This window comes from Coptis chinensis, chromosome 8 (assembly GCF_015680905.1).
Source record: "Coptis chinensis isolate HL-2020 chromosome 8, ASM1568090v1, whole genome shotgun sequence".
In the NCBI taxonomy this organism is placed as follows: domain Eukaryota; kingdom Viridiplantae; phylum Streptophyta; class Magnoliopsida; order Ranunculales; family Ranunculaceae; genus Coptis; species Coptis chinensis.
The window spans coordinates 9592786-9607996 of record NC_141463.1 but is presented as its reverse complement, the minus strand read 5'-3'; the positions used below and the strand labels follow the sequence as shown (position 1 = coordinate 9607996).

Genomic DNA, 15211 nt, shown 5'->3' with positions numbered 1-15211 from the left:
TTGGAATAGGATATTACAAAAGAAATGGGTTAACGAAATGCCGAGAGAATCGAAAAAACAATGCATAAGATAATTGGTGCTTTTCTGGGCTTGAACCAGGTCATAGGGTAACATGTCTTATAATACGGAAAGTGGTGGATTAAAAAATCTTTGAACCAACATTCCCTTGTAGTAAAATAGAGGACATGCACCCACATTGCTCTTTCATTATATGCCGTTACTGCGGTGTTGTTGCTTTTTTTGGCCCTTCTACTGCTCGTGTTATGTGAATGCTCTAGAGTATTTGCCTGAATACTCATAAGAACCGACCCAGTTCTACATTCACGTAGGTGGATATCCATCAAGTGTACATAGCAGTTAGAATACACTATCTCATTAAAAAAAAATGGACTATGGATTCCATTAAGAGTAAAGTAACTCATTCTTTTCTCATTGCTATTCAAGTTATACAAAGTATACAAAAATGCTATCTAGTCATAGGGTGGGACGTCTCAAAGAAAGACAATAGCATACCAGAGCGACGAGGTGACTTGTTTTTCCCTTTGAACCTAATTCATGGGATCTCCAATCACATAGGTGGGGTTGCCGTCGATTAATATCTAAGGCAAAAGTCTCATCCCCTTTCGACGATAACCACTTGCCTCCAAAGAAGTTCGGTTAGACATGTGGCCAAACTAAGTCCAACCTAACATAATCTCTAGCAAATGCTTGATTAAGTTATATCTCAACTTACATGTATTCTTTTCCCATTGCACATAAGATAACATGTCTTAGCTATTGCAATGAGATAGTTGCAAAGCATATACACATCGAGGTCATTTTAGAGCCAATGGGAAGATTTGCCAAGAGCTTGCTAACCCACTCGGATCATCACATGCCTTTTCTAAAGGCGATTAGCTTGATGATATCCAAGACACTCAATTTCCACCATAGGTAAACACATAAACATTCTTGGATCCAGTTTATAACATATTACCCTTCTAACAATGATGGAAATCTACTAAATATCGATCCATAATCAATGGCTCGCTATAAGTACTTGGATAATCGACAATATACATCAAAGTTCCTTATAAGGACACAATAGGTTATCATTTCAAGATGCCATTAATGTAGGCAATGTCATGTCTCACATACATTATCCATCAAGTACAATTGGCTACCAATGATATTGACATATTTAGTATAAGAAAACACAAGGAGATTATTTTTCATAAGATGGATATTTGCCACAAAATGTGTTAACACATGCTTACTATCATAATACCCATACTTTTCAATGAAAAATATTTCTACTAAGTGTTATAACAATATAATGAGACCAACATGAGTTTTAATTCCTATATTCACCATCATTCAATTCTATAGTGCCCGAAATTCCCTATACCATCCGGCGGGCCCGTTTTAAGGTACTTGTGGCCTTCAACCATATTCAAACGTCAACATCTTGACAACCTAATATAGCGATTCATGTAAATGAGTTTAACAACATAATAAACTATCATTTTCAATGATGGTTTATGACGTGTTTCAAATAGGAATTTCTCTGTCTCATACACATTCTCAATGCTAGCACTCATGATATTAAATCATCTAAACAAAGAGAGATTAACACATATGTCTTGCTTTGCTCTAAAGAAAGTACACATTTTTTATCAACAACGGTACTTTGACATCCATATGACACTAATATGTTGTTGAATTGCTCATGCCATTTATAGACGCTTGAATCAACTCATACAAAGATTTAACTAAATTGTATACCTTCAGCTCATCACCTGGTACTACTTGGTATTGTAGTTCCGCACAACTACTCAACTAGAGTCTTTAGAATTCTGTAGAAGAAATTCTAGTTATATGAGCAAGGTTTCAAAATAGTATAAATCTTGTCTCTGATTGAAACCCCTTGGCTATTATTATTAGCATTGTATTTTGCAATACAACTATCACGTTTTAGTTTTCTCTTGAAGATCCAATTCAACCTATAGATCCCCCAATAAATCAAGAGTCCAGTTTAGAGGAGTTGTATTCTTAAAAAAAGGACACTTCTCATGTATTGCACAACTTCCTTATAGGTTAATGAATCTTCCTTAAGAAACATATAAACACCATCACCAAGTTAATGGTGGAAATACTCATTGATAGTCTTCCAAATTTCTTGTGCGTAAATAATGGGATTATCTTATGTAGTTCAGTATGAACATTCAACCACTCTATGCCAATTTCTCAGAAAGTACAACCTCAAATAAAATTAGCATATAAGACATTCAATAATAGTGTGGTATCTACAAAATTGTTATCACTCATGACAACTGAAAACAAACATCACTATTATGAGTTTCACCAATGAATATCTACTAGATAATTCTAGGTCTCAAAAAGACTTCTTTTAGATTCATTCACAATAGCCTTGGCAAGACACCCCCCACATTTTGGAGCATTTTTGGATAGTCCCAAGACCTTTCCATACTTTGTAGTTCAGTGTCTTTCCAATTATCTTGTGAGATAAACTATGGTAAAACAGTGTTATGCATATGGGTCACCACCCCCCACAGTTCAATAGTTACTCAACCTAATCAAACTTACATGCAAAACACATTATACCGCTACAAACACTAAAAGAAACAACAACAATAAAATGCACTCTTATGACAAGAATATATTTTACTCAAGTTTATGATTCTGGATCATATAAACATAGTCATATTATGTTCATGTTATCTATATGAAAGGAAATCCACAAAAGATTCTAATGAATCTTAAAGAATAGAAGAATCAGATGAAAAGGGTTTTACCCGAGATAATATCATTATCATCCTTCTTTTCATCATTCAACATTCCAACTATCATAGGGAGACAATCCACGCACTTGTACATCACCTTAGCTATTTATCCATAGTCATAGGAGGATAATGCCTAATAAGACAATCCACTAGCGTTACATCTCTTTGTCTAAAATAGTCACCGGAGGATATTGTCTAAGAAGACAATCCATAACCTTACATCTCCTTGGCTAAATTAGGTTTATGAGGATATGATTGTTTCCCATATTGTTTCCTCTCGTATACAACGATACTCATTACTTAATAATATATGACATGGTTAAACTTCATGTCAATGTTAAATAATGCATTCATGCCAAACATGGTAAATATCATATCATAGGTTCAGGAAAAGTAAACTTTAATTGTACCCCTCACAACAAAAAGTATACGATATTTAAGCAAATCTAGCCACTGAATATGCAAAACAACTGAGGACTTCACCTCCTCTTTTTACATGAGCTCAAGCAAGATAGGATACCCTATTAACAAGACCTCAAGTACTACCACAACATCTAATGGCTCGAACCCATTAATGTCTTCAACTAGAAAAATTTTACCAATAAACTATTATCAAGTTTAAAAGTAAATCCATCCACGATGATTAATATCCAAAACTAGCATGCTACACAACTTTAACATATGCTATATTGGATATATGCTACAAGTTACTTCATCTAACATGTATTTTCACAACAATACAATTATAACCATCGTCTAACAACACGTTCACTCAATAAAGGTAAGCAATTTATGCATTGAATACATTATAATTACTATCCAAGATTTGAGTGTGGTTGATATTAAATATCTTAAGGTCACTCTTAGACCATCTACATACATCTACATATGTACAAAGAAAATAATATCAAACTACTTCTAGTCAAACCAATTAATTCCTCAGTGATAAACACGTATAATTTGTTGACTAGGTTATTAAAGAAGTTTAAGCTTAGGATTTCCTCCTAAGAAAACTAGCATGCAACTCAAGGCAAGAATATCACCATATAATTAAACCAAAAGAATTGCAAAGAGTGAAAGAATACGATACCTAACCGATTGAAAAACCGGATTACCATATTTTCCTCCTTCTAGAAAAAAACAGTTCAAAAGAACTGTAATTCTGAACCAGCTCATGAAGAATTGGGTATCAAGCTTTATACCACTGGAAAGCTCTTTGAATCAGCTATCCAACACAAGAAGCGGATTGCAAAACCGAGCTCTGAGCTGAAAGTTATAGCAGTTTCCGTAACGAATTTGACGCAGCTGTCAAAAAAGACGAACTTTGACGTTTTCTTGATAGAAATCTCATATTTGACTCCCCACAAACGTAGGAGAAAAGTCTACAACCATATAGGGTTTGATAAACCACAAAAGATCAATAAATATTCAATCTTTAATTGGTTTCCTATAAAAACGAAATTATTAGAAAATTTCTAAAGTCATAACCCAATAACACAAACAATAACTCAAAGTAAAAGACTTATCTTTTGATTGTCGTTATTAAAGCACTCTCCTTTGTTCTAATACAAAACTTCTTTCCTTAAGATTGTTAGAATAGTTGTATGAACACGAAACTAAGTAAGTAGAAACGAAGGGACGAGTAAATAAAGAAACAAGGACGAAGAATAACCGGAATAACCAAGGCGGATTAGGTCAGTCCCTTAAGAAAAGATTTCGCCCTTCCAATGGTGCGAGAAAGGCAACAAATGGCGTCTTCCTCACGAGATTCAATGGTTAATGCCGAAATGACGACTTTTGCACTAGAACGTACTACCCTCTAACAAAGAATATAACTCTCTCCCAATGCCGGAAAGAAGAAGAGAAGAAAAAAAGAACCGGTTTGAGTTTCGTTTCTTTGAGTTGAGTTTCGATCAAGTCTATTCTCTCTATGGACTCACAAATTCCTATTTATAGAGGTTAGGAGAAAGAGAGACCAACTCCTAATAGAACACTTAATCAAACTTGTTTGCTCAAGAAAAAGGCAAAACAAGTTTAGGCTATTGGTCTAACCACTACCCACAACAAGAAGCCCAAGCCCAATCCCTAACCCCACCCGATGTGGTGGATAACCAAATGGGACTATCTACTATGCACTAAAGTGGCGAGAATACCATTTGTTCATCTCCTCCACTTTGCACACACACACTAGTATTTAGAAATACACAAGAGATTCCAACAGTATTACCCCCTCGATTCCCTTGATGGGAAATTTGGGTCTCTCTCCAAATACACACACAAAAATACGGTCAACCCAATTTATTTATTTATTATTATTTTTTTTGTGTATTTAGAGGAGAGACTCTAATTTCGTTTAGTTGGGGGTGGTAATATTAGTTAACCCCCCTTTTTTTTTGATAGTACTTAGATGGGTCCGGTACTCCGGTGGGTGTTTGAAAAGGTTTTCAGGAGAATATTTTGGTCCTAGTTTGTCCTTGTAGAAAAAATCGAAGACCTTGCTATGCAATAGACGGCATACGTTGGCCTACTTGATGAATCGTTATGGATTGCTCTTACATCATTCATGTTTAATACTACTAAAAGTTCTGAACAATAAAAAAAAAATACTACTCTAAAGTTCTAAGCTAGATGAGTGATCACAGTGCCAGTGAAATATAATGAATAGCTTAAAAATGGTGGTTTTAGAAGCATGGTTAGGACTTAGGATCACGTTACTGCTGCACATACCCTGATAATACTTGTAACATCTAGAGACGTGTAATGTGTTTTTGTCAAGAAAAACAGAGATGCCTTGCCCAAAAGATATTTAAAAACTGATATTTGTTCTCAATATATTTTAACAAGCTACTAATGACTGGACGAAGCCAAGAAATAACACCTTACGTGTATAACAAGCAAATTATTGAAAATCTCCTTTAATTAAGATCAAACAATTGTCCAATTCCATCGAATTGAGAATGATTGTACGTGTGCCAACAAACAAAACCTCCACACCGCTCCAACCTGTCAGTGCTGCATCTTCCGTTGCTTTAAAGGAAAATCTTCCCCTGCTTTAAACGAAAAAGCCATCCCGCTGATGATCTTCCCCACTCGCTCCACACTCCTTTGGTCCATTTTTGTTCTTATGATTCCACCAAAGAGAATTGAATAACAGAATTTCCAAGCTACCATTCATCAGCTTGTTCTTTGATCTGCTGTTATCTTCATTCATCTTATCACCTTTACTTGCATGGAAACGCCCCACAATTTTGTCAACTTATCTCTATCTCTTTCAAGTTGCTACTCTAGGCAATGAAACATGCCCAAACATAGACTAACAAACCCAGTGCTCACCATTTTAAACCTGATGTAAGTACTTTGTCATTCTTCAATAGTACCAGCAGCATGGCCCCAACTGCCTCTCCTATTCATTTTGAAGCCAATGTGGGCCGAACCCTCATTGTTGGCACAACAAGGTTCATTGGTCAGTTCATCATTGATACTAGCTTGGCCTCAGGTATGCCGACTTACTTGCTTGTGAGGTCCACTTCTCCTTGTTCTGCAAAGGCCAAGATCATCAAGGTTCTCCAAGACAAAAGAGCCATCGTCATTACGTCATACATGTACATCTCATTCTCTTTGGATATTCCTATTGAGGAAGTCTTGCTTCCGTGCCAACAAACAAACCTCTACACTGCTCCAACCCGTCAGTGCTGCATCTACCCTTGCTTTAAACGAAAATGCCTTCCACCTAACAATCTTCCCCACTTGCTTCACACTCCTCTGGTCCATTTTTGTTCTTATGATTCCACCAAAGAGAATAGCAGAATTTCCAATTTCTCATCGGAATCCAACTTCAATATTTCATCATATCCACCTATTAATCTTCCTTTGACAAACATTATAGGAGGCTCTACATCCTTCTCCCCAAACAATGTTACCCATTCCTCCCTATAACTGTAATACACAGAAATGTCTCGTGTAAAAAACATAATTCTTTTCATTCGTAGACGTTCAACAATATTTCTAGAATTTTGAACGGCTTCCTGACTTCCTCTTGTACATGTGTAAAGGACAACATCATTCTTGCCTCTAGGTGGGCACCTTCTTTCGAAGGACTCTAGTAACAGTTTATTACCCAAACCAATTTTATCGATCTCTCTTTTCGGATCAACTAGATCGCTCTTAGAAGAAGATGGTCTCAAAGTTGAATCCTCTTCTCCCGCGATAGGGCATTTCTCAGACAACCTGAAAAAAAAAAGGACCTTTAGTAACATATATTGAAAAAGGATAGTAGGGTAATGCAGACCCGCCTAACCTTAAAAATCTGGTATATATAAACCAGTTATTACAGTTGTTAATTGATAGTAATTTTCATGTAAATAAGTTGTGTTTACTGTAAGTGTCATGGAATTCAATTAGCATTAAAATACAAAAGAAGTTGTCTAACTAAATCTTTTCAAGACTGATGCTCAACAGTATCAAGGATCAATGCTCAATTTCAGAAAGAAAGATTTTACAGCTAGTGATGTTACCGTTTATCAGAAGTGAGTGGTCCACAACTTTCCGTGGAACCACCTGTCATGTTGCTTGCACTTGAAGACTCACTGTAAAGATAATTCGGATTAGGAGGTTGTGGAAGGTGTATGTTCCCTTCAAGAACCTGCACTGCACGGGTCATGGTAGGTCTGTCACCTGGCTTCTGCTGAGTACACCATAACGCGACCGCCGATAAAGTCTTTGCTTTTTCAATATTCTTGTCCTCAATGCCACACTCCTCAAAAATTTTGTGCAATTGTTTCTTAGCAAACTTTTCCCAAACGTGACCAGGAAACCAATTTTGGCCTTTGACAATCCTCCTCCTCCCCAAAACTTCAAACAGTAGCATGCCAAAGCTATAAACATCACTTTTGGAAGTTACTGGCATTCCCATACACATTTCTGGGGCAGTATAAATTGTAGTTCCTCTAAATCCAATGACAGATATATGACTTGAATCCCAATGAAAAATCTTAGCTAATCCAAAGTCACCAACCTTAGGGATAAGATTAGAATCAAGGAGCACATTACCAGCTTTTACGTCGTAGTGAACTATTAGATCATGGCAACTCTCGTGCAGATACGAGAGGCCTTTTGCTGTCTCAGTTGCAATATCATACAGCTTCTCCCACGGTAAATTAAGGTGGTTCTTATATAAAATCTTATCGAAAAGATCCATTCTCTAAGTATTCAGAGACAAGTGCTTTCATGTTGGCCTCAAAGCAATACCCAAAGAGTTTAACTAAGTTTCGATGGGAAGTACTACTCATTGTTGTCACTTCAGCTATGAATGTGTCTTTCATGGCATCCATCTTGATATCGTTCTTCAGTTTTTTAACTGCTACTAACATACCGCCAGGTAATTTACCTTTAAAGACGTCTCCATACCCACCAGAGCCTAGTGGAATAGTGAAATCCTCGGTAAAGCTCGTGAGATCCTGATGTGAATATGGATGTATTTTGTGTCTTACCAGTTCACCTAATGATGATTCAATTGGATTGTCATCGACCTCCTTCTCCATGAGCCAAATCTAAGTAGAAAAAAAAAATGAATAGAAAGCAAACAAAAGATGGAAACGTTTCATTCTAAGAATTTAAAGATTATAAAATATAATAAAGCAATTCAGCAAATGAAAACTTTGAATACTTATGAGTTATTTCACCTGGTAAAGTCTCTGTTGCGGGTGTGTTTAATTTATAAATTGTGCTTCTGAGGGTTGAGATTAGGCAAGAGAAACTGAAGAGGCAAATGACGAGTTTGTTAATCTTATTATTTATTTTTCGACTTTGTAAAACCCCTCTAGCAGTGATTTTTGGCTCCCACCAATATTCCCTCCAACTCCAAGCCCAATCAAGAAAGAACGATTGTGAACTATATTGGAGATCAGAATAAGTTTGTGGACAAGCAACTGTTTGCTGTCCACAAGATCTCCGTTTCTGATCGGTGGAAACTGTGTTACTGCCCAAAAATACTGTTAAACTGACCGAGAATGGATTTAACCAATAGAAATCTGCTGTTTGTGGACAGTGGACAAGTCTGTCCACAAATTCTTGTAGATCAGCCAGCAACATATTTCCTTAAATTTGCACTTCTCATTTTACTGTTACTCTGTTAGAACTAGTTTTTGAACCCGTCCTACAAACGGGTTGCGTTTTATAATATTGTTTTCATAAAAGGTTATTTTTAATTATTTCATTAATAAATAATTATTAACATTGTCTTTTTTGATTTTTTTTCCCTACAATTTTATTTAACTAAAATGAAAAGAAAACAATACTTGTATACGTCACACGATTCATTAGTGGTAGAATACTTTAGTTCGAACACAATTAATTCCATTAATGAGTTTTGTTCCATGATCAGAATGAGTTTGTTGATTGTCATGAAGAAATGTATGAAAGGCCGGTATATATATTTAATTAAATATGTTTAGACACTTGTTAGCGTGTTTAGCCTGTGAAATGCATTGTTTTTTATTTTATTTATTTCTACTATTTATTCTATGTGTTATCTAATAGCAATTTTTTTCATTATGGCTTTGCCATTATTACTTTTTTATTTACTTTCTATTATATATTTTGTAACGGTAATTAAAAATACAGTTTATTTTATTTTTTTTTTTGGTAAAATTTTAAAAAATACTTATAGGTTGGGCCTGCTATATTGATAGTTAACAATCCAAAGGCCCCAAAGTCCACTTGAAAAAATAATATATGTACATTGACTGTTAATGGTTAAATAGGCCAAAGTCCAATTGAATTAATAATCAATGTATTGATTTTTGAAGTATAATACATTGCTTGGGTTTCTGATTTTAAAATTATTATTGTTTTTCAACCCGTACAATTAATGTGGTCGGGCCTGTTTTTTTTTTTTTTTTTTTTTTTCAAGTCTATTATTTATGGGCTGTCAATTTTTAGGCTTTTAATGTTGTTTGATGTGCTTAATGCATAAGCCCATTTGTTTGTATAATGAACACGTGGTAAGATTTGATTTATTCCACCAAAAGATAACACGTGTAAACTCACACTTTATTCTTTTAAAAAATTCACTGATAATACCTTCATCTGCATCTGCCCATCGTTGATTGTACTGCAAATTTCCTTGTTTGCTTTTTACAGATTATTATTATTATTATTATTATTATTATTTTATGAATAATTGATTTGAGTGTGCAGAAAGGATTTGCTTCTGTCAATAATTTATTTATTTATTGTAATGTTTGAAAAAATTGATCGTTTAACACATGACACTTTTACTAAATGTATATTCTTTAGTTGATTTTGAAATTGTATTTTTACTACAGATAATTATTGCACTGAGCTGTATGGCAGACTTATATTAATTTATTCGAATACTTTCACGTTGGTTCCTAATTGATGGGGGTTTTAACTTTACTCACCGTAGTATATTTTATGTAATAGATGGAATTTTTTTTTGTCTCAATGGTTAATTGCATGTGTCAGTAATGAATTTTATTTGTCACCTGAACTTTTGGGAACTTAAATAATTATCCTAAATCTCTATTGCATGTTTATCTTAAGGAATATTTACCCATGAGGAGACTCAGTCTGTTATGTAGCTTTGCAATACTATTTTCTTCCTTTTCCCCGAAGATTTGCATGTCGTAACTCATAAGCTATCACACCCCACCCCCAGAATTCTTAAGAGTAGATTAAGGATGAATTCGAATGCTGAAAAGCACTGGAAGTAGCTCAAGGTTTCAAGAAGACTTGTTCAGATATATTTGTTATGTTCATAGATTATATTTCCCATGATTAGCTCAAGGGATGCAATGAATGCGTTCAAACACTTGCTTCTTATATTAGTAAAAATCTTTTGATTATTAGATATCATTTCTTCACCCAATCCTAAATGAGTGGTGTGTAGATATATATCCATAACATGTAACCCTAAACACCTCTGACTTTCACCTCATGCACAACCATTTTTTTTTTATACGTATATATTAAGGCCACTTGGGCAACTTTAAGTTCTGCCTCTTCTACATCTCTAGCTTGATGTCTTCTGTGAGCGGCTCCTTGTCCTGATGATCTGTCAATGGCAGCATCAATTAAAACATGCATAAGCTCTTGCATTGTGTATATCTTAAGCTGCATGCCTGCATGTCATACAATCATTGCATTCCACTTTATTTCTTGGATATACCATTGTTGACAAAAAAAAAAAAAAAATCAAATTTTCAGAGATGGCATAACTTATATGAAGCTTGCATAACTTATATAAATGCAAAAATATATAAAAAACAAAATCAATTAACCAAAACCAATTTCATCCATAAATTGCACGAAGTAGGACGGACAAAATTCATATAATGAGTAGAGATGCTTTGCTTTTCCATATCCAAAGGGCACCAACCTTAGTATTGATAGTGCTAAATTTTGGTTTTAGATATGTTTAATCAATCTGCAAACAACCAAGAAACACTTTACTATGTGTATATAATGCTATAAGAAGTATCAAAAGTGTTCAAAGTTCAAACTTCAACTACGAACGTACCATTTAGCAAAGCAATCCAATAGAGAAAACCTAAGTAATTAAAAACAATATAAGATTCAAAAGCAAGATATAAAATAAATGAGAAGTATAATTAAGCAATATAAGATCCCTTTTCTTTTTATACCTTTCGGTGCAGGTTCAAATTGTTCTCTTCCTAGCCCCTAACTATTTCTTCTTTGCAACTCAATCTCAAACATTATTTTCTTCATTCAGACTTCATTCCTAAATCCCATTTAAGCTTCCAAAAATACATACATTTTGTACCATTAGATTCTCCTAACCAATATGTATATGCATGTCCAAAAGAAATGAAAGATAGCTTATAAACACAATAATAAGTCTAAAGGTTAACAAAATGTTCATTATACAAATAGTTCACAAAGGCAACAAAAAAATTACGTGGTTAATCAATAGATTTTAGAAAGAATAAAGAATCACATTAGCACAACTGACAGTAAGTTCACCTCACCTTTTCAATTAGAGAGATAGTATGGCTTCAAATCTTCCAGATCAATTTACCTTGCTCTTTCTATAAAATTAAGTCACAATTGTTGTTAAAAAAATATAATGAAGTAGTAACAATTTATAGAACAACACATTGTAGTAATGAGATAGCTAATAGGATCGGTCAAGTAGCCAGCTATTACTCGCTAATTAGTAGGCACTTAAACTATCCAGTTTCTAATTTTGAGGACGAAGTCAAGTAAAAAAAGTACACTCCATTCCCGCTGAATACTCATTTTAATTCACAACAAAATAAGTCTCTTGACTAAAGCACATGCAAAGAAAACTCATGTGCTATTTAATTGATTTACAACCATAAGTTAAATAACAATTACACCATTCAACTTCCACTAACTTTATTAAAATATTATTATCGCACTCATAACGCATCAACTCGTTAATCTATATACTAATATTTGGTATGACAACACCATACATGCAATTATAAACAACTGGGTTAGTGTCAAAATTTTCATCTCAAGGTTTTAGGATATCCCACTGTACATTGGTACTAAGTTTTAATGAATGCTTAGGTTGATACTGAACAAATAAAAGGATAATTATATTATTAAGAAAAGGAGAGAGCTCACCCGAGGTAGATCTGACCAAAAGTGAGATTTTATGTTTATTGCTCTTGTAACATAAATGTATTGCTGAACCTATTTGTAGATGAACATTCCAATGCCCATTAGCAATAACTGCAGCCTTCACTGTGATTATCGCATGGCCGTCACATTAGTTAGCATTTGTCATTGCAACACCTAACATTAATACCACACCAAATGTACTTAATAATCCATTCATCGCCAAGTAAAATGTAAGCAAACATAGCCTAAACTTAGGCCAGAGATAGCATTATCTCGATCTAACAACAAATAACCTGTCGTACTTGAGCAATTATCATGAAAAGAAGTACCTGCGTATTATCTATATAAAAAAAAACCCCATTGAAAGCTTCAATACCTAAACCTGGTTGATATATTCTCTAATCGGTTAATCTATTTTTCTAATTAGGCAAAACTGTTTACATTTTGCATATGATATGAAAGTGGTAAAATTTAAACCCACACATTTTCAACCTAATATATCTTGGAGCATGTTACATGCTTACAATTTTTTTGAGATGCACCGAAAAAAGAAGAAGAAGAAACCTTACTTCATAAACATTAGGTGTTGGGGGAAACGTTAAGTTGTTCTCACATTGGTTGTCCATCAAATTAGAAAGTCGATGACGAAGAAGGTTCCAGTCAACATTTCTCACATAGCTATGGGAGGCATGCATAGAGCAACTTGTTGAATTGCAAAGAAACTACCTCCATGCTACATAAGAAGCGATAAAACAATATTAAAACACATTCAATTATGAGACATAAAATCTGCAGGAAGAAAACTACTGATTGAAAATAAAAATACCATTGTTTATAAGGATAGAATATTACTTGGGTTGTGAATGTTGACGGTTATGGCTATGTTGCCACTACTTGATCTGTTATGTAGAAAACTTAGTCAAGCCCTCAAAGGTCAACCTAAACGAAAAGCTTTTGAGACCCGTAAAGCCTTTTTCACCTCTCTTGTTTGCGTGCGTCTTGCTTAGGATTTAGGCGAATAAAATATTGCCTCTTCGAAGCCTGCAAATGAAGAGACACCAATTTAGGTGAACACTTACAATATTATTGGGTAAAAAGGCGCCAGCGTGAAAAATCCCTAAACACAATATTTTATAAAAAATAATGATTATTAAGAAAAAATGAATACGAAAGCAATGATACCAACTCTAAAACGAAGAATATAAGGAACATGACTGTTGAAACACCCATTAGTATTACCAAATTAAATTCGAATTAAAGGTAGACCGTCCTTGACAGTCAGAGGAATGGCCGAAAGGAAAACCTAATCGTTGAATTGGTGTTTAGATTAAATGACATATTATATGCTATATATAGTTGAGATATTTGATGCCGAAAATCTGACTGTACAGTTGATATATATATATTAGTTGAGATATTTATCCCCTGTAGCTTAAGATATATCTCCGACACTGCGTCAATTAATCTACTTACCTTAGTGTAGTGGTAACTTGTCGTAATTGGATAGGATGACCGAAGTGCTTCAAGAATTCTTGTGTAGATGTCGAAAGTGATGCGGGGCTTCCTCTTTATTTCCCTCTAGTAGTCGGGTCAAGGACATTTTCCCGAGGGCACTTGCCAATGTGATACTTGGTACTTGAGTGATGTTGAGTCAAGTCTATTAGAACCTTAAGTGCAACATCGGCCTTACAACAGATCACTAAACCCATTTTATCTCATATCCGAAATAAGATTTTGCAAAACCGCAAGTATCTTTGAAAGTTCAAGTCATGACTGATTGGTTTTGTGTTGAATTCTCGTGATCTCCCACATTTCTAACAAATAAGTAGCATGCCGAGAATCATAATATTGTCGAGGATCCTTAATAGAAAGAGGTGCAAACGGAAGCTTATGATGAGGATCCTACAAATCTTCAATTGCAACCATCCGGTAGACCATTTCCATCCTTGTTTTGAGTTGCACTCTCATCCAACTCACCCCTCGCTTTGGACCTAGAAAGTGCTTCACATTTGCTAGCCTAAGTGTTTCCTAATGCAACATGTTCGGCTCTTCCTTGAAGAACAACTACTGCATGCTTTGGTTAAAATTATGTGAGAGATTGTACTCATCACACTCTAAGTCAATATCTCCTTAACTTTCATCACGATGCATGTAATCATCGCCTTGATTAGCTTCCATGTCTAAGGTTGGATCAACTCGCTTAAGCTTCTCGCCGAAATCATTGGCTAACGCTTTCATCACCCTTAAAAAGAAGCAATCACCTCATCATTATCACCGTGCATCCACAACAAGAGCAACATTGCTTTCCCCATGACGGATACTTTGCTTGACAATATTTTGTCCAAAACTCAACTTCGAGAACTTGTAAGGGACAAATTTCATATATGCCTTGTGAATGACCGGTTTTCCAAAGAAATATTTGATCAATGATCCCCGTGTCAAGTTAAAAGTGACTTTGTTGCCCCTCCCATCTATCACCGGATTGATATCTGTAATCATAGCACTTTTAAACCTTACTTATTGTTTCATAGCCTTGTCGGCATCGAAGAGAAAGCAACTCCTTTCTTGTTACCCAAAATTCAGATTCCGACAACACGCATACACCACTCGACACAAATTGTTTGTGTAATTTCTGCAACTCATTATTCTCTTCAAGCAGCTTCATACTTAAAAATCCATCCCAAAGAAGACTAAGTTGTTCATCAAAAATATCTCAAAACTGGTTTGGGATCCTTCCGACATGATTTCTTAGATTGAAGCTTATTAGTAAGGAACTTGCTGATAAATTCACAAAGAAA

General features: G+C 34.8%; 1 protein-coding gene and 1 pseudogene across 1 annotated transcript; both read right to left on the bottom strand.

The window, feature by feature from the left end:
- Positions 1-5574: 5574 nt before the first annotated feature.
- On the bottom strand, positions 5575-8907 carry LOC147479804 (PR5-like receptor kinase). The gene is made up of 3 exons (XM_086577631.1): positions 8465-8907; positions 7298-8332; positions 5575-7010 (listed from the first exon to the last, which is right to left on the bottom strand). Exons 2-3 carry the CDS (start codon positions 7978-7980, stop codon positions 6563-6565), a joined length of 1131 nt encoding a protein of 376 aa, XP_086433757.1. The 5' UTR covers positions 7981-8332; positions 8465-8907; the 3' UTR covers positions 5575-6562.
- Positions 8908-13388: 4481 nt separating this feature from the next.
- LOC147479803 (general transcription and DNA repair factor IIH subunit TFB1-1-like) lies at positions 13389-15078 on the bottom strand (annotated as a pseudogene).
- Between the last annotated feature and the right edge of the window lie 133 nt (positions 15079-15211).

What these genes read in the sequence shown, in the direction of transcription:
- LOC147479804 (XM_086577631.1), bottom strand. Translation starts at nt 7,980, where the DNA reads ATGGATCTTTTCGATAAGATTTTATATAAGAACCACCTTAATTTACCG. An exon ending in CCACTCACTTCTGATAAACG is followed by an intron (nt 7,011 to 7,297) that starts GTAACATCACTA and finishes TTTTTTTTTCAG; the next exon opens with GTTGTCTGAGAAATGCCCTA.